Here is a 20396-nt window from a genome sequence, read left to right as displayed (position 1 = left end):
CTGTATAGATCTCATGGGCCTCCACTACAGTAGGCTTAGGCGTAAGGTATAAACACACTGAAGACTGTAGCCGACTGTGTTTTTTCTTGCAGTTTGTACTGAATATTTTATAATTTCTGTTACATTACACATAATGCTACAAAAAGTTTATCACACAAATGCAAGTATTTAACTACTTTCTGAAACAAGTTCACAGTCTGTTAATAACTATATAGAACCAGGACATCTGCATACATACAGCATCATCCATCTTAAGGATGTAAGAAGATACACTAGCTGTACTCCATGTGTCTGCCTTACCAGATTTTTGTTTTGCTGCTGTGTTGATGATTTGAAAGCCACAGTGGGAAACTCATTGCGAAGATACTTAATCCATTTTGCCACTATTTCCTTCGGGACCAGGTCTGAAAAAGAACATAACCCATTATATTTGCAGACTAGCAACATCCTATATATATATATATATATATATATATATATATATATATATATATATACACATACATACACACACACACACACACACACACATATATATATATATATATATATATATATATATATACACATGCATACTATGGCTTCTCAATCGCTGCAACATAAGATGTTTTTTAATTTGCTTGGAAAACCCTAACTCCTAAGTACTTCTTGTACAGATATGTCCTTCTGTAAACACCTGCAGCTAAGTTAATCTTATCAATACTGACACTTCTGCAATAATGTAAAAAACAAGTGCAATGCAGCAGAAACCATGCAATCATGGGTACTTCTCTGTTGTAATGGACACCCAGTATAAGGTAAACACTGATGCCATGTAAAATAAAAACACCGGTGCTTACCTATTTTTGTGTGTACATAGCGCACCTGGTTTAACATCAGCACAACAGATATATTCAGTCTGGAAACGATGAGTACAGTACCATACAAGTATCAGAACAAACATCACCTCACACACACTGGAGGTATTGGTGGCTCTGGGTAATGGACAACATACATGTTGCGTCACAAAGTCTACTGAACTTTTGGGAGAAACAGGCAAATTACTACTGTATTAGGGATTGTTTAAACATTTCAGTACTGAAGTATCTATGAAGATCCTGTGGAACATAACAAAGATGCTAAATGGATAGAAAAAGTAAAAGAAAGAATAAGAAGTTTAAAGGTACAGGATGTGAAATGGGAAGAAATAACAGCTAGAGAGATTGAAACAAAGTTGAGAAAAGCCTCTAATTGGAAAACCCCAGGCCCAGACGCAGTACCTAACTTTTCGCTTAAAGTATTAACTTCTCTACACGAGGATCTAGCCATGAGTAAGAACTATTTATATGCACACCCCAAACAGACACCACACTGGTTAATAACAGGAAAAACAATGCTCTTACTTAAGAGTGAACCTGCAAGCTACCCTAAAAATTATAGACCAATAACTTGTCTTCCAACAACGTATAAACTATACATGGGGATTGACGCAGACAGAATTTATAGTCACTTAGAAAACTCAATTATGGCAGTAGAGCAAAAGGGCAATAAAAGAAAGTGATATGGAACAAAGGATCATTTGTCATTAAACAAAGTCATAGTGGAGAACTGTATGAAAGGGAAGAATCTAAGTATGGCATGGATTGACTACAAAAAAGCATCTGATAGTATCCCACATTCATGGATAAAAGAGTGCTTAAAAATGTATAAGGTACATCCTACACTGATTGATTACATTACAGGAACCATGAAACAGTGGCAGACCACTTTGCGATTAAGCCATGATAAAGGACAGATTATTATCCCAGGGAAAAAAATCCAAAGGGAGATATTCCAGGGTGACTCCATGTCACCGTTGCTATTTTGCCTTGCCATTAATCCATTAAGCTGTTTACTTAACAGCTTAGGTCATGGCTATAATTTGGCTTCTAGAAAACAACAAAGTCTAATGACTTCTCATCTTCTCTTTGTCGATGATTTAAAATTGTATAGCTTATGAGATGAGGAACTGAAAGCACAGCTGCAGGTTGTCAAAACTTTTTCAGATGATATTGGAATGTCATTTGGCCTTGATAAATGTGCAAAAGCAACCTGTAAAAAAGTAAAATTGCAGCACCAGGAAAACATCAGTTTGGGACAAGAATGTGATATAAAAGAACTTGAGCAAGAGGGGGTATATAAATACTTGGGAATTGATGAAGGATCAGCAATAAAACATGAGCAAATGCGAATAAAGCTTAGTAAGGAGTACTTTTAGAAGACTTAAATTAATCCTGAAAACAGCATTGACACCTAGGAATAAGATCCAAGCTATAAATCAATTTGCTCTTCCTGTCCTAACTTATAGTTTTAGAGTGATTGATTGGCCCCAAAAAGTGTTGGATAGATTTGATATTAAAACAAGAAGGATGCTTCATGCTCACCAAATGATTTATAAAAATCAGTGTATACCAAGATTATATATTCCCCATTCTGAAGGGGGGATGGGCCTCCTTGAAATTGATTACATGTATAGATCTGCAATCGTGGGACTCCACACATATCTACTGACCTCACAAGATCCAAATGTGGTGAAAGTTTTGAAACATGAGGAGAATAAATCTAAGATGACATCTCTGCTTAATTTAGCAGAAGCATATCGACTTCAAGCAGGAATGGAAATCAAACCAGAAGTGGATAAAAAACAGGCAGCAACTGAATGTGCTAAAAACAAAAGAAGGTGAAGGACCAGACGAGAAGGCAAGAAATGTGGAAAAAACATAAATATAGTTGCAAGTATAGAAAACTTCTGGAAGAGCCTCATGTTGACCAAGAACGAACGCAAGAATGGTTAAGGAGAGGTGAATTTACATCAAGAAATGAAAGGTTAATATTGGCAGCCCAAGATAGCGGGGTAGGTACACGCTGGTTTAGTAAGTCCATTAAACATGTGGGAGAATCAGACATATGTAGGTTTTGTGGAACCGAATTGGAAACAGTCACACATCTTATTGCTGGTTGACTCTCTAATGGCAGAGGGACTGTATACTGAAAGGCATAATAATGTGGTGAGATTGTTACACTGGAGCTTGTGCAAGCATTATGGTATCGAAGTGGCTGAAAAACACTGGAAACATGAGCCACAGAGAATCATAGAAAATGATGAAGTTTACATCACATGGGCTCACCCAATACCAACAGTCCAAAAGACAGATGCTAAAAAACTGGATATAGTGGTCCAAGAAAAGAAGACAAAAGTAGCATTGATCACTGAAATCGCCGCACCTAGTGACTACAGTGTCTTGCGTAGAGACAGACACAAAGTCATAAGAAACCTCGATCTGCAGGCAGAAACAAGAGCCATGTGGAAGAAAGATACCCAGACAGTTCCAATAACAGTAGGAGCAACTGGTCTTATAAAAAAGAATTTATAGTCATATTTAGATATGTTACCAATTCATGTAACACCGTATGAATTGCAGGAGTTATTACTGAGCACATTGCGGGTGCTGTGAAGAGCACTTTTGGTTAACATCAGAGTGAAACAATACTAATTTCATGAACTTTAACCATACTTTGACTTAGGAATGGGGTCCATTCCCGTCATGGTATTAGAAACCCAAAAGACTTGGAGAAATTAAAAAGGGAGGTATTGGTGGCTCTGGGTAGTGGACTACATATATGTTGCTTCACAAAGTCTACTGAACTAGTGGGAGAAACAGACAAATTACTACTGCATTGGGGATTGTTTAAACATTTCAGTACTAAAGTAGCTAAGAAGCATTGTAAACATGAGCTACAAAGCATTATGGAGAATGGCAAAGTTTATATCACATGGGATCACCTGTTACCAACACTTAAAAAAATAGATGTGAGAAATAGATGTCAGAAAACCAGAAATAATAGTCCATGAAAAGAAAACAAAAGTAGCATTAATAATTGAAATAGCTAAACCCAGTGATTACAATGTCTTACATACAGAGAGAGACAAGGTCATAAAATAATCGGATTTACAGGCAGAAACGAGGGCAATGTGGAAAAAATTATACCCAGACAGTTCCAATAGCAGTAAGAGCAATGGGTGTCATAAAAAGGATTTACAGCCATATTTAGATATATTACTGATAGATGTAACTTCGTATGAATTATAGAAGAAGTCAGTCCTGGGCACATTGCGGGTGCTACGAAGAGCACTTTTGGCATCAAAGACTGAAACAATACTAATTTCATGAACTTTAATCAGATTTTGACTTAGGAATGGGGTCCATTACCATCATGGTACTAGAAACTCAAAATAATTGGAGAAATTAAACTGAGGTATACAATGTTGTCCTTATCTGTTAGCAAAGGTTTCTCAGCAAAAGCCTGGCTTCAATACACTGAAGCTCTATGTCAATGGCAACAAGATACTCATGAGAAAGAAAAGGGCAAAACATCATTGTTTCATCAAAAAGTGTCCCTCAGAGAGAGCAGAGGGAATGGTGAGTCAGCAATGTGCTGACAGGTACAAGACAGGCTAATAGGCTTTGAGGTGTTATGTAGTGAGGCATTGGTGGAAACAGCAGCTTTGACTGAAATGCAAAATCAGAGAACAGCTGCACCAACTACATAATTTTGGGAAGGAATAAATTAGAAAACACTAGCAGGATTAATACTGAAAGTAATGTAAGATTTGATAATGACCATATGCATGTTCCAGTTTTTGACTAAAGCTGCCCTTTAAGTCAAGGGCCTTACTGAACACTTATCAAGTGCAAAACTTTCATAACAAAACTAACTGTTGATAAACAATATATGAAAAGAATGATAGAAATGATAAGAGAATTATATACTCTTAAAACTAATGACATGCTTCTACCTTTAAAGTCCTCAGAAACTGGAATAAAACGGTTTTCTTAGGACAGCTGACTATTTGCTTTATCAGCTGGAAATTCAGGTAGGGGGTTTGAGTCTCAGCCAAAGAGTATATGAGGGAATATTGATCATAGCAAATATCTGCAAGCTTCTATTAAGAAGCTTAAATGTTTCTATATCTATTGTTCCTTCCCATGACATTTGGCTCTTAAGTGAGCACTGTTCAACAGCAGATCTACTAAGTTTATTAAGGGGTTGGGGAGGGTCAACAACTTCAGCAGCTTTTTGAAGGGTGGCTCACTGAGGAGTCCCACTTCCTCTTGATCATTCCTTAACACTATGCAGGAGACACAACACAAGGCCAGCAAAATAACCGGAGACATTCTTGCAAAAACCTTTTAGAGATTCCATAATACCTTATGCATGCTATTCAACATAATACTCTGTTGAAAAGTCTTCTCCTAAACTTCTGTTCCCTTTGTCCCTTGTGTCTGAAGATCATCAAACCTCTTCCATCTTCTCATCCACCTCTTCCCCAGGACTGCAGTGACAGATAAATGGTGCACAGGCCATTATGTAGGCAGTCATAAAGGGAAAACTTTTTTCCCCATATGGCATAAATGTGGCTTCTTCAGCATAGTATCAGACTTCTAATGCCACCATGATTGCATGTACACACACACACACACACACACACACACACACACACACACAGACGTGCATTGACCAACAGGTTGGTGGGTGCTAATGTCTTGGGCCCTCATGCTGCATGCTGACACAACTACCTCTGTTACGAGGCTGCAGGTCAGGCTGCCTCCTGGCCCCAGGATGGATGAATCTTAGAAAGAGCTCACTCACTCTACGTTATTTGCTTCTCCAGCTTCTATGTCACTAATTCATCTCAAGTTATTTGAGCTGTGGTCAAGCCTCCACCATTCTGTGCCAATGAGCTCACTATTCATCCTTTTAAATTAACATTTACAACAAAACGTCTGTTGTAATGACCTTTCACACATTCTCTCTTTGTACTGGGCTATTGTAGAAGAATTCTGATAAGCAACATTTTTTTTCTCACCTGCTGTAGACACCTTTGCAGAAGCACAGCCTTTAGCAGAGTTAAAACCTGACTGCAACTCCTTATATCAAGGTGAGAAAATAACTAGCATGTCTCCCCTCTCACTTACATCACTTTTATTGCAACTAAACAAATATGCTTAATTCATTATTGAAGAAATTTTCTCAGGACTACAGTCAACATCCATGTCAGGCAGACAGGCATCTTGTATACCTGTACTTTATCAGAGTTGTAGTCTGATAATACACACTAACTTTAAAAAGGATGACATTTACAGCATTTCATTTTTCTCAAGTATCACTGGAAACTTTTGAACTGCTTCATTTCAGAGACAATATAAACCTTTACTGTCATAAAGATAAAAGTCATGGACTCAGTCAAATAAAATGAAAGCTATGTACTTACCATAATGCCAGATCCTTTTATTCGTGATTGATATGACTTTTGGGTCCTTGAGCAACATGCCAGATCCAGAGTGGCAGCATTAATGTTCCAGGTTCAAACCCCTTTAAGATCTTTCTTCCCATAATGCACTCAGGTCTAGGATCACATCAGATTGAGTTTGACACCCTAGCAGTAACTATGAAGGAGATTTGGAACTATATAGGTAGGCATAATGATGCAACGACCTGTGTAAAAACGGAAGGTCTAGCATCCTTCATGACTTACAAAAGCAAAAGAAACTGGAAAGGGGGAAGGAAGGGTAGGTTGTTGTATTGGAATGACATGAATAAAAGGATCTCGCTATATGATAAGTACATAATGTTCATATCCTATTCATTCAGTATTTCTGATCTGACTTATTGGTCATAATCACAAACTACTTAGTGGCATCATGCTAGGAGACAAATGAAGACAGAGGCACCAAAGGACATCCTAGCCCTAGGAATGGAATCCAGTTTCCAGTGTTTAATGAATATGTGCATGGACGACCAAATGGCAGCTGCACAGATTTAATCTATTGATGAGCATCTGAAAAAAGCAGTAGAAGTTGTCACTGCCATGGATAAATAAGCCTTAAGCTTACCTGGCAGTGGCCTGTTGTATGACAAAGACGTAAGCAATACCGTGTGAAAATCATCTTGGAAGTGTAATTTTGGAAACTTTTCTAACCAATGTGTTTGCTGCAAAGGAAACAAAAAGCCAAGAGTCCTTTCTGAAGGTTCTACTCCTATGACAATAGAATCGTAATTGCCTATGTACATCCAAAATATGGAAAATGCACTCTCCTTTGTTAGAATGACTGGGGAAATGGGTTGTATCATGGTCATTTCAGAAGCTACTTTAAGCAGAAAAGATAGGTTTGTATGGAAGAACACTCTGTTCTTATGAAAAACCAAATGCGGGCAGAAGAAGAAAGCACCTAAGCTTAGCAGTCCTAGCAGAAGTAATAGCTACCAAAAACAATGTTTTTTATGAAAGAAACTTCAATGGAACTGAGGAAGCTGGTTTGAATGCGGACTTTTCCAATGCTTGTAAATGAAGTTTAAATCCCATAGGGGAAGAGATTCTTTGATTGGAGGCCATGGAGACAAAAAACGCTGCAGCAGGGGAAGCCAAGTGACTGAAGATCTCTTTCACTCTCACTGGATTGAAGGACTGCTCGTGAGGCATCAGAATGGATCTGCTGAGTATGTCCTCTTGGCAACTGAGAGCTCCCAAAATATGTACTATTATAAGAAAACAGTGCAAGGCCATCGTGCAGTAACAAATTCTCATTGCTTCCCGACATAAGGTGAAAGACTTAGTTCCTCCTGTTTGTTGATGTATCAAACTACCATCTTGTTGTCATTTTGGACAGAAATCCCTCCCAGAGGAAGGCAGTTCTGAAGTTCATGCAACACTAGAAGCGCCTGCATCTCTAGGACATTTATATGAACATTGGCCTGGTTGTGACTCCATAAACCTTGGACGATCTATACGTTGTAATGCCACCTCCATCCAATGAGGAGGCATTCATGGTCACAACTGCTTCCAAAGGTTCAGGGGTGAAAGGTCTGCCACAGTGCCTAAGAAGGAAGTCTAGCCACTACTGCAAATGTTGATTGCAGATCTTGGTTATTAGAATTGGCTTGCAAAGAGGATGTAGGAGATGTGATCATTGCAATTCCAAGAACTATTTCAAGATTCTCACATTATAATGCACAAATTGAAACATTAATATTGATGATACCATTAGCCCCAGAACCCTAAGAGCCAATGTGATAGTTGGGGATGAAGTCTATACAATTTAAACTGTCAGCTTCAAAGGTCTGAATCCTGTCTGGCAGGAAGGAAACATTTGTCTAGGTGGATGAGGTCCAATATGGGCCTGAGGTCCTCATTTTTCTTAGACTCAAAAAGAATCTTGAATAAATTATCTCTGGTTTCATGGGACCTCCTGGATGTCTATTTTGTGGAGCAATGAGATAATCCTTTTCTCTGACACTTTTGCCTGACTGGGTGGAACATCCAACAGTAGCTGTTTTGATTTTGGAGGTATTAGGAAAAAGGGTATAGAAGTACCTCTGAATATAATCCGTTTGATTCATCTGTCCTGCTTGATGGCTTCCCATGCAGCAGAGAAAAGGGATAAATGATCCATGACTAACTCCAAAGGGGAGCAGCTGGGCAGCACTTCACGGACATTCAAGTTGCCTGTCGCAAAAGGGCCTATAGCATTCCTGGTTACGTCAATCCCCTCTACGTCTGGGCCCGAGTCCATTAAAGGGACCATCTCCACCAAGGCTTCTTCTATCAGAAGATGTTTCAAATGGCTGACATTTGTTTTTATCGGAACCACACTGATCCTGGGCACTTCTGGCTCCTGCCACACAATCTTTGTGAGGCCTCAAACCTCACTCTAATGGCAGAGATCATCTTGCCATCCTATTCGCACTTCTGCATTTTTTCTTTCACCGACGTACTGAACAGTGAAGATCCATCAAAAGGGACATTAGTATGGAGCTTTAAAGTGGTCTGCAGATTTACAGAGGTGCAGCCAGGCCTAATATCTCATAGCTATATCTGCTCCAGCCTTCCCAGTATACCATAAGGCACTTGAAGAGGGTCAAAATCCCAGAGATTCCGCTGAGGGTTGACTCCAACTGCCTCCTAGAGACCAATGTTATGGGTGTTCTCAGATTTGCTACATATCCTGCTGCACCATATCCCTCTGAAAATGGTTCATACGAGTGATGTAGTTCAGATCCTTTAAAGTTAAAGTGCTCCTAGCATACACCCGATTCCCTAATCTATCCATTGCCCTGGACTCCTTATTGGGGGAAGGACCGAGGCTGAAATAATTTGTCAGGTCTTTCTGCAGTGCCGAGAGATGATTGTACAATCCACCACAGGAGAATTTGCCCAGTGTTCTCCTCTGTCCTTGGAAGGTCTGAGAATCTTATTGAGTTTCAGTGGCACTACCATGCATGTATCAGACTCCTGCCATGACCTAGTTACAGGCAGATCAATTAACTTATCTGCTTAAGGAACCACCCAAGAAGTAAATAAGGTTGCAAGTACAGTGATGCAAGATCTTACCATAATGTTAGATATCCTTCTTTTCACTGTTGCAGTATTCTTTATGTTAGAGATCCCATGCCAAGGGTAGCCTGACATCCGTCCCGTATACCAAAGCCTTTAGGTTGCCTTAAGATACACCGTACATAACGTGTATGCTCCTTCTGTAGCGTAGGGCATAAAGTTGACATCTGGATGCACCATACACAGAACTGAGAGCCCCAGTTGGAATACCAGTCCAAGGAAAAGAGAAGTTATCAGTACATCCAGAAGAGAAATGGACCAGGGGTGGAGGGAGGGAGTAAATACTGCAAAAGTGAAGAGAAGGACATCTACCGTTATGGTAAGATTTTACACAGCTGTACTATGTCCTTCCATTTTACTGTTGCAGTATTCTTTACAATAGGGAGAGTGTAAAAGCTCAAAAAAGAGAGTGGGAGGAGGAAGAAGGGCCAGCAGAGCCCTCCAAGAAGCCTTGGAGAATGGCTCTGGCAAAACCAGCTTTGGCCCTAGAAATCACATCCAACTTGTAGTACTTAGGAAAGGTATGCATAGAAGACCAGATTACTGTCTCAAGAATAGATTTAGTATCAAAACATTGAAAAAAACACCAGAAGAACCAAAAACTCTAGTAGAATGAGCCATAACAAAATAAGGAATGCTCTTACCATGAAAGGAATAGCAAAAAGAAATACCTTTCGAGAACCAATTAGAAATAGTTTGCTTGGATACAGCTAATCCCAAGTACCTGGGATAAAAGGAAACAAAGAGCTGATCAGATTTCCTAAAAGTCTTAGTCTTAATTAAATAAAATCTGAGTTATCTATGCACATCCACTGTGTGCAATACCTTCTCACTGGCAGATTGTGGAGAAGGGAAGAAAGTGGGAAATGAAGAAACAGATTAAAGGGACAACTCATTCACCAACTTAGGCATAAAAGAAGGATTAGTTCGCAATGACACCCTGTTCTTATTTAACACCGAAAAGGAGGACAAGCCATGAGAGTTTGAAGTTCAGACACCCATCTAACAGAAGTAAGGGCGACCAAAAAACAGTCTCCCAACAGTAATGTTGCAAGGAGGCTAAAGCCGGAGGCTCAAAAGGAGCCTAAGTCAATTTTTCCAAAACAAAATAATATGAAGGACCCCTTTTAGGAACTGTTTTGCTTCAAATCTAGAAGCTAAAGGAGGAGATAAAGGCAAACAAGCAGAAATAGCTAATAAGGGAGTTTTAACAGAAGAATAAGCTGTCCCAACACTGAGCAATTCACATATAAGAGAGAAAGTGCAGTTGTGTATCTACCATAAAGGTAGATGTTCGATTGTATTCATTGTTGCAGTCATTGCTCTTGGGTTATCTTGCTGGCAGGCGACCCGCAGTCGGCCAGAATTCCAAAGTCTAGGTCCGGCGTCGGTTGCTGTCACCTCTTCCCTGACGTCAGCGTGCCAGGGGAATAAAAGAAGCAGCCGACGCCATTTTCTTCAGTTTTTCTTGCCCCAAATGTCAGGTGCCCCCAAAATAGGCTAAAAATATTATGCCAATAATTATGCATGCCGTAAAATAAACATTTCCTTCATCTACAAGCAAATAGACCACATAGGTTGTATAAGATAGAGAAGTATAGGTAAGTCCCAGCAAAGAAAAGGGGGATGGAGTGTGGGTAACCTGGACTGCAACAGTGAATACACTCGAACATCTACATTTATGGTAGGTACACAACTGTACTATGTTCATAGTGTTTCACTGTTGCAGGCATTACTCTTGGGTTGAATCCCAAAGCTAAGGCTGGGTGGCTGGGCCTAAAGAGGATTAGGAGAGGCTATATGGCCTTGCAAAACTGCAGTGGCGAAGCCTGCTCTGGATTTAGAGTAGAGATGTAAATGGTAGTGCTTTGTAAAAGTGTGCACCGAACTCCAAGTTGCAGCCTCTAAAATGTCTTTGGTTGGTACTCCTCTGAGAAAGGCTGCTGACGTGGCTGCTGCCTTGGTAGAATGAGGTCTAATGGCCTTGGGCACTGATTTGCCATGTTGTGAGTAGCAGAAACGAATGCAGTGGCCTATCCATTTCGAAATAGTCTGTTTTGAGATAGGCTTTCCTTGAAATCCTGCAGCATATGCTTCAGTTTTTCTGAAAGCTTTAGTTATGTCCAAGTAGAAGCATAGTTGTCTGTGCATGTCCAAGGAATGCAGAAGTCTTTCACCCTTATTCTGTGGATTTTGGATAAAAGGTAGGCAGATGAATAGTTTGGTTGAGGGCCACACTGGACACTACCTTAGGCATAAATGTAGGTTTGTTCTTAGAGAAACCCTGTCTGGGTGGAAAATTATAAAATGGTTCCACAGCCATGAGTGCCTGTAACTCTGAAACGCGTCTTGCAGAGGTTATTGCTAGGAGCAGAGCTGTTTTCCAAGATAAAAACTTTATATCAGCTAAATTGACTGGCTCAAAAGGCGGCAGTGTAAGTTTTTCCAAGACATAATTGAGGTCCCATGCAGGTATTGGGGCTCTCTTTGGAGGTCTTATGTTTTTGGCCCCTCTGAGGTACTGTCTTATCAATGGATGGGAAAAAATAGGAGGTTCCGTATTGTAATGACCTGAAATGGCTGAGGCATGAATTTTAATTGATAAAAAGGATAGGTCTTTGTCCAGCATCTCAGTTAGGTATTGTAAAATCTGAGGAATATTTGGTACAGGATGTGTCAAGTCCTTGTGACTGGTTCCAAGCACATAATCTTTTCCATTTGTTTGCATAAGATTTTCTGGTACTGGGCCTCCTGGCCTCCAAAATAACATCCATCACTGCTTTAGAAAGAGGTGTGTTTTGAAAGGTTACATTATCCGCCATGCTGCCAGATTTAGGGACCTGAGTTGGCTGTGCAGAATCTGATTGTTTTGCTGGGTCAGTAAGTGAAGAATAAGAGGGAGTGTCCAGGCTGGGCCTTGAGACAAGTGTTTTAGGATTGGGTACCAGTGCTGGCGTGGCCAGTCTGGGGCAATCAGGATCATTTTTGGATTCTCTTGTCTGACCTTTAGGAGTACCTTGGGGAGGAGAGGCAGAGGAGGAAAGGCATATACTGTTAGACTTTTCCAGCTGAATGACAGAGCATCCACTTTCCATGCCTGCTTGTGATAAGTCCTTGTGCAGAATTTTTGTAGTTGGCAGTTGTGAGGGAAGGCAAATAGATCTATGTCTGGGCATCCCCATTTCTTTATTATCATGCTGACGACTAGTGGATCCAGTTTCCATTCATGGAGATCCGTAAGGTTTCTGCTTAGTTCGTCTGCCAGAGTATAGTTCTTTCCTGGCAGGAATTGTGCTTGCAGGTGTATTTGATAAGTCAATGCTGTGTTCCATAAAGTCATGGCTTGTCTGCAGAGGGGGTAGGAATGTGTGCCTCCCTGCTGGTTTATGTACCACATGACTGTAGTATTGTCCGTCCTTATCAGTAGTTGTCCTGGATGGAGTAAATCCTTGAAAGCTGTCAGGGCATTCTGAACAGCTAGCATCTCTTTTTGATTGATATGTAGATGCATTTGGCTTGTGGGCCATGTGCCCTGAATACATTTTCCTGTCATGTGTGCTCCCCAGGCATAGTCTGATGCATCTGTTGTTATTGACTGCCTGGCTGTGGGTAGAGTGAAAGGCTGTCCCTTGTTGAGGTGACAGGCATGAGCCCACCATCGAAACTCCTGTTGCAGGCAAGGAATGAGGGTAAGTAATGCTTCCAGGTTTTGACAATGTTGAGTCCAGACACTTTTTAGGTACCATTGAAGTTTCCTCATATGCAGTCTGGCATATAGAATTAGCAGTATGCAGGATGCCATGAAGCCCAAAGCCTGCAGAATTTTTCTTGCAGATAACTGGGTCTTTGTTGCCAACATTTTGAAGTAAGAAGTTAGTTGTCTTTGTTTGTCTGGTGTGAGATAAGCCATCTGGGCAGTTGTACTTAAGCTTGCACCCAGGAATATTATCTCTTGAGAGGGTACTCTCTTGAGAGGGTACTAGTTTTGATTTCTTTTCGTTTACTGTGTACCCTAGGCAAATTAATAATCTTTTTACGAACGCCAGATGCTTTAGTAGAGTGTCCTTGTTCTCTGCTTGTATAAGGCAGTCGTCCAAGTAGGGATAAATTTGAATTCCTCTTTGTCTGCAAAATGCAATTACTGGTGCCAGGCATTTTGTGAAGACCCTGGGCGCAGTAGATAAGGCAAAGGGCAGTGCAGAGAATTGGTAGTGCTTTGAGCCAGCTATGAATCTGCGGTATCTTCTGCAAGATTGTCTGATTGGTATATGCAGGTATGCCTTTTTTAAGTCCAAAGTTACAAGCCAAGACTTCTTGCCCAGCATGGGCAGAAGCTGCTGCAGAGTTAACATTCTGAATTTTGGAACGTCCAGAAATGTGTTTAGAACAGACAGGTCCAGTATTGGTCTCCAGGTTTTGTCCTTTCTGGGGACTAAGAAAAGTCTTGAGTAAAATCCTTGTCCCTGCTCTTGCCGTGGTACTACTTGATGAATGGCCTTCATTTGCAAAAGGCTCGAAACTTGTTTTTGTGCCTCTGCCCATTGATTGTGTGGCAGGTTTGGCATACCTTTTGCCTTTGGCAGGGTGTGAAAGTGGAACCTGTAGCCCTGGGACACTATATTCAATACCCATTTGTCCTGGGTGATCCTGTGCCAATTTTGATAGAAAAGTTCTAGTTTTCCCCCCTAAGGGGGCTGCAAGAAGATAAGTGCTTGGTGCTGGCAGAGGCAAGTCATTGGGACTGTTTCCTGTATGGCTGTGAAGCACCCCACTGTTTAGGCCTGTATGAGCCCTGGGGCTGGGATCTGCCTCTGGGACGTCTGTATCTGCCTCTTTGTGGCCTGTCCGACACTGTAAAGGACCAATTTTTTGTAGGCCAGTTCCTGCACCTGTAAGAAATCCTTTACTGTTTAAATATATTTCGCTTTGTCCTTCATTTTCTTCAAAACCTCCTCTGCTTTAACACCAAATAAAGTATCATGCTGTAATGCAGCATCTAATAATTTTGCTTTAACATGATCAGGCAGATTTTGTTCCTTTAACCAAGTGTGCCTCCTAATGACAGAACCCGTAACTGCGGCCCTGCAGGAGGCCTCCAGAGAGTCAAAACCACATTGCAGTGTATGCTTTCCCACTTGTTCAGCTGCATGCAATAAATCCTGTATTTCCTTTTTTTCTGTACAATCAGAATTAGTCAACATTTTCTGTTTTAACAGTGACATTAAGTATTGCTGATATTTAATCATATGAAATTGACAATTTAAAGCCCTCACAGCCAAAGTAGCAGAAGTGTAAACCTTTTTTCCCCATCTGTCTAGGGCCCTTGAGTCCCTGTCAGAAGGGACAGGGTTTTTAGCAGTAGCGGCCTTAACCCCCTTGAGACCCTGAGAAATAGTTTCTGGGTCAGCAGTAGGGTTTTTATAAAGAAATTTATAAGAGTCAGGAACTCTGTAATATCTGTCTGGTTTAACAGGAGTTGGAGGTAAGGAATCTGGAGAAAGGCCGGACTCTGAAAATACATCATCTACAATGTCTAGCACAGGGGGAATAGCAAGAGGCCTGTGCCGAGGAAGGAAAATCTCTGAGCCTTTTATTTGATTCTGAGTAATCTTGGCTCTCCCAGTGGAAGTGCTCCCTCATGGTATGCAGGGTTTCCCCAAAAGAAAAATCCTCAGGAGGAGAAGCTGAAGGAAAGGATTCTTCAGCATCAGAATCCTCATAGGGAGGAAGAGAGTATTCCTGTACAGAAGAGGAATCAGAGGAAATGGAAACCTGATCTGAAGAGTCATAGTCTGTCTCTTGCCTAGGCCTATTGTCAGGAGGGGGATGGGAACCTCTGATCAAGGTAATAAGGTCTTCGGCCATTTTGAGCATCTGTTTATGCTGTACTTGTTTCTTTGTCTTTAAAGCTGCTGTAATCTTTGCTTTTGAAGCGGAGATAGTCTTTACATATAACTGTGTAGGTCTGAATACACCCTCAGAAGCAGATGCCTGCTCAGTGGCTCCGGACCCATCTGAGGGAAAGATTTCAGAGTGTCCAATACCTTGAGTATCCAGAGGCCTAGCTGGTTTCACATGGGAGTCATCAGCGGCCTGTGGCTCTGGGGTAGCGGGTGTCAGGGGCTGCGAAAGCGCCTCGCTGAGAACCGGCGACTGGCTTAGCGGAAGCCTCGTTATCGGTTTTGGATCTCGGATGCCTGTCCTTCTCTTTTTCCTTGCGTTTCTTAGAAACTCCGGTTGTCGGCTGTTCCGACGGCATTATGTAATTGAATTTTTGTCCAAAAGTAATGATAAGCAAAATCAAAGCGATGCTTAATAGTGCATTTGTTGAATCTAGCATAAAACTGACAGCTTGCAACATTATGATCAGGGCCTAGGCAAGGAATACAGTAAGAATGATAATCCTTATGAGGTATTTGCTTCCTACAAGAAATACAATTGTTAACTTTTTCTGACATCAGTCTGGAGCAAGAAAAAAGTTTCCCCAACGGGGTACTTAGCTTTAATGAAGACTTCGGATCTGAAATTAGTCTGTGAAAATCTCAGGAGTCGGCCGACCGGCACTTGCGAACTGCTTTTGCTTCGGGCACCGCGCTGCAAGAAAGACTGAAGAAAATGGCGTTGGCTCCTTCTTTTATACCCCTGGTGCACTGACGTCAGGGAAGAGGCGACAGCAACCGACGCCAGACCTAGACTTTGGAATTCTAGCCGACCGCGGGTCGCCTGCCAGCAGGATAACCCAAGAGTAATGACTGCAACAGTGAAACACAATGAACATCCAAAGGAACAGCCACTGAAAGTGGATCCAGGTTACGAGAACAATACCACACAGAAAACCTCTTTGATTTGGATAAGTAGAATTTCCTAGTATTGGGTTTCCTGGCCTCCTGCAGGACTCAGAGCACGTTCTCAGAAAAAAGATGTCTACGTGGAATCTCAGATAAAAAGATGTCTACGTGGAATCAAAATCTATCACACACAGTGTCAACTGAAGAGTGGACAGGTGGTGATGGATGAGACAGCCTTTGCCTTGTGTGAGTAAGTCCACCCTATGAGGTAACTTGTGATGATTGCCCTTGGCTAAATGCAGAAGAAAAGGGAACCAATGCTGTCTTGGCCAAAAGGGAGTCACCAATAAGAGTTTGGGAGCATCCTGTTGAATTTTGACCAGGACTTTTGGAATGAGGGGAAAAGGAAGAAAAGAATAAAGCAATATCCCCTTCCAAGAAAAAGATAGGACCTCCACCTTCCAAAGGAGAGGACCTGGGATTCTGGCACAAAATAGCAGATGTCTGTTCATAGGGGAGGTAAATAGATCTATTTGACAAGAACCCCACTGGTGGACAATGTCCAGAAACACATCCCTGTGAAGCGTCCATTCATGTGCTTGAATTAAGGACCTGGTTGAAGTGCCTGCCACAATGTTTAGACCTGATGAAATGTAAATTGCCTAAACAGTCACTTGATACTGGACAACAAGATCCTGCACCAGGAGTGCCATCTGGCAAAGATAAGATCTTGTCTCCCCTGTTTGTTTACATATCACATCACTGTGGTACTGTCTGTAAATACCTTGAGAGGTCTTGGGGAGAAAAGAGGATGAAAATCCTGAAGCTTCAGCAGAACAGCTCTCATCTCTTTGACACTGGTGTGCTCTTTCTGTTGAAGAGGTGACCACATCCCCTGTACGTTTAGGGAGGTAATCGCTGCTCCATGCCACATCTGAACAGTCTGTGAACAGCTCCTGAGAAGGAAGGGAGAGATGAAAAGGGAGCCCTGGATTTAGAGACAACTGCTGGATCCACCAGTGAAGTTTCTTCTCGAGACAAGGCAGAAGAGGAACTACAAATTCTAGTGGATGCACATGCTGAAACCAAACTGACTTCAGGAAGTACTGAAACTTTCTCATGTGAAGTTTGAGCAATGGAACGGGCGTTCAGACCGAAGATGAAGCGATAACGTTTGGACTGACGGCAAAGAAGTTCTGAGGCTGGTACGTCCAGACATCACCTTTATGCCCTAAGCTATGCAAAAGACATGTGTGTGATGTACAGAATACCTTAAGGCAACCTAAAGGCTTTGGTATACTGGCCGGATGTTGGGCCACCTTTGGCAGGGGATCATTAACGTAAAGGATACTGCAACAATGAAATGGAATAACATCCATAGACATCAAAAATAACTTCCTTATCTTGAGATTGGGGGGGTTCAGTAGGGCAAGATCTACTCTACTACACAAGTTGCAAGAATTCACCAAAAGTGACATGTTCAGGAGAGGATTGGGGGAACTGTCTGACATCAGAGTCGGTATCTGATGTAACAGATCCAGATGGGGAGCCTATGTGTCTCCTCTTACATATCCTCATTTCTAGCATGTTAGGAGGGATATGGTCCTGATCCTTCCTGAGATTCTTCCTGTTATACTGCAGGCGCTTTGAGGCCTGTAGCTAGACTCCGACCCAAGGATGCCTGGTTGGAAAGAGGTAACAGAAGGATTGGGACTCTTGAGGTGGACACGATCCTAATGATGTCTGTGTCTGTTCTCATGGGAGAGACAATCATACTCTTCCCATAACCTGGAAAGTAATTTCAACCTCTGCAGGATCCAGGGATGCTGCCTCAGTAACCAGGTCCATTCCTACTGGGGAGAGACAATCAGGACAGAAGACTGTACCCCCAAAATGGAGAGAGTGGACAGCCTCGAGGAGGGACTCAGAACCAAAGACACAAACACAGAAGTCTCAGAAGCTATTGAAAGAGCTATTTGGGACAACTCCATAGATCATGCAGAAGCTGTCGGATTTAAAGCCCCAGTTAAGGTTGACATTGAGAGGACAGCCTTCAGGCTGAGAACTGTCTCTGAAGCCACTGCAGACATGTGCACCAGGAAAGGAGATAGATCGGGGACATAGGACCTGCACTAACTAGGTTCAGAACTGAAGGGTACAGCACTAACTAGGTTCAGAACTGAAGGGTACAGCATGACCCCCATCCCAATCTGCATCTTCAAAAAAATCCTCATCAAGCAATCCAGGAATGCCTCTGAAGTGCTCTTATACAACTTGAAGGATCTTAAGGAAGATATGGAAGGAGGCTAAGATGGGATCCTGTACAGTTCCCTCTCAGAATAAGCTTGTCTAGGAGGTCTTTTCAGAGGAATGTTCTACACACTATCGACTTGAGAGGAGAATAGGTCAAGGCTAAAAGCACATCCAACCTCAGTAGTTTATGACATAAAGAAGATCCAAATTCCTCAGCATGTCTTTTCTTCTGCTAACAGACTGTTTTCAATTATCTGAGGACTTTTCGGTCTGATAATGCCTTCAGACCAAAAGCAGAGCAAAAACACTCCTCTGACAAATGACCCACATCCAAGCACACTATGCACAAATCAAGAGCATCTTAGGGGGCATATTTTGTTAGTGCACAATAAACAGTAGAAGCAATCCAGTAACACTGTCACTAACCTGTAAGCAATGCAAATTCACAGTTCTCACCAAAAGAAGGAAATACTGTTAAGGCAACAAACACTTTTACAATGGCAAACAACTTCTAATTATGATCGGAACGTTTAGAAGAAAGAAAGAAATACATATTTTTGGAGGTGCTGACTGTGGAAAAAATGCTGAAGAAAGAACGGGAAGAAAAGGGGATAAGAGTAGCCAAAAGCACCAAAAGGCACTGTACCATGTCAAAAAATATAAATTTCCTAACTAATTTAAATCAAACCTAAACTACAATGCTAAGCTCTGACAGCAAAGAAAAAAATACAAGGTGGAGCACTTGGCTTATCATTGAGTGGGAGATACAAGTCTATTCAAAATGGTGTCAAACAAGATCTGTGTTAATTCTATGCCATAGTGCATTATGGGAAGAAAGAGCTTAATGAGACTCGCGGTTGAAAAACTAATGCTGTTAAGTCAGAGTCAGATCTGACAAGTGGTTCAAGGACCTACAAGTTAGACTGGATGGACTGAATGATTAGATTTACAAGATATGAACAGGTGGTGTTGAAAATAAAATATTAAGACAGCCACAGTTCCCACAAACTGGAGGCACCTGCAGACGTGTGTGCCTGTGCCTCTTCTTGTTCTGTGAGATTCCCCTTACTCTGCAATACTTTAACATTTGTCTGTCCCTCTAAATAATTCTTGTTATTTCTTAGCCGCATTTATTTTTCTTTCATTTCTACCCTATATTTTAAATTCCACTTTTATTTTATCCCACTCCCTGGCTATATCTTCTGAATAAATTTCTATTTTCCCTGTTAATTCCTGAATAAATTCTAATACCCATTCCTCATATTCCTCTCTTTTTACTGATAGGTTGGGGAAGCACCAGTCTCATTTTTACTTCATTGCCCTGCAGGTAACCAACAGCAAGCTTCACAGACACATCTTGAGACATACAACAAAAGTGTAAACCCTGCATGATGTCTCTTTATGTACAGCAGAGGGGTTTATTAGAAAAGTTCAGGCCCAAGTGATGATCTGCTTTCCTGAAGTTTTCACCACTGTTCCAAAGGGGATTAAGGATCTGTCTGGATGGTGGATCAGGAATCAGGCTTACCCATAGTGCCTTTGCTTCTCCACATGTGGAGTATCTTGGGATACAGGACACTGCCTCCTATCAGTTGAGATTTGAATAGCAAAGGCAATTGTGTGTAGGGTTATGACTAGAAAAATGGACAAAGGTAGAAAATATAATAACAAGACAAACTGCACTTAAAAATCCAAATTCAAAGCATTTTATCTCTTCAGCCACAGACTTCTATGGATAAAGAGAAAATAATACAAAACCATTTACTTCAGTATAAACAGCCAGCCAATAAGAAAGCAAAATTAATGAAAAATAATTAAATTACTAGTAGTCTCCACATTCATTTTAAATTCAACCCCTAGTTTATTTCATTAAACTGTTTTGCTGCAAAAAGCAGGACAACTTACAACTTATAACAGTTTGGCCCTGCCTGAGACACTGCATC

At 41.3% G+C, this 20396-nt stretch overlaps 1 protein-coding gene across 2 annotated transcripts in view; it reads right to left on the bottom strand.

Annotated features, from left to right (window-relative positions):
• The window catches only part of GNL3L (G protein nucleolar 3 like), a 509739-nt gene that overhangs the window by 378219 nt on the left and 111124 nt on the right, over positions 1 to 20396 (bottom strand). For both annotated transcript variants that reach the window (XM_044080108.1, XM_044080107.1), the window contains exon 7: positions 301 to 404. In XM_044080108.1, coding sequence (XP_043936043.1) covers positions 301 to 404 — 104 coding nt within the window. The remainder of the gene's footprint in view (positions 1 to 300; positions 405 to 20396) is intronic.

Source organism: Protopterus annectens, chromosome 8.part0, assembly GCF_019279795.1.
Source record: "Protopterus annectens isolate FY-2018-M chromosome 8.part0, PAN1.0, whole genome shotgun sequence".
NCBI lineage: Eukaryota > Metazoa > Chordata > Ceratodontiformes > Protopteridae > Protopterus > Protopterus annectens.
Note: the sequence above shows the minus strand (reverse complement) of the source record. Positions and strands in the feature narration are given on the sequence as shown.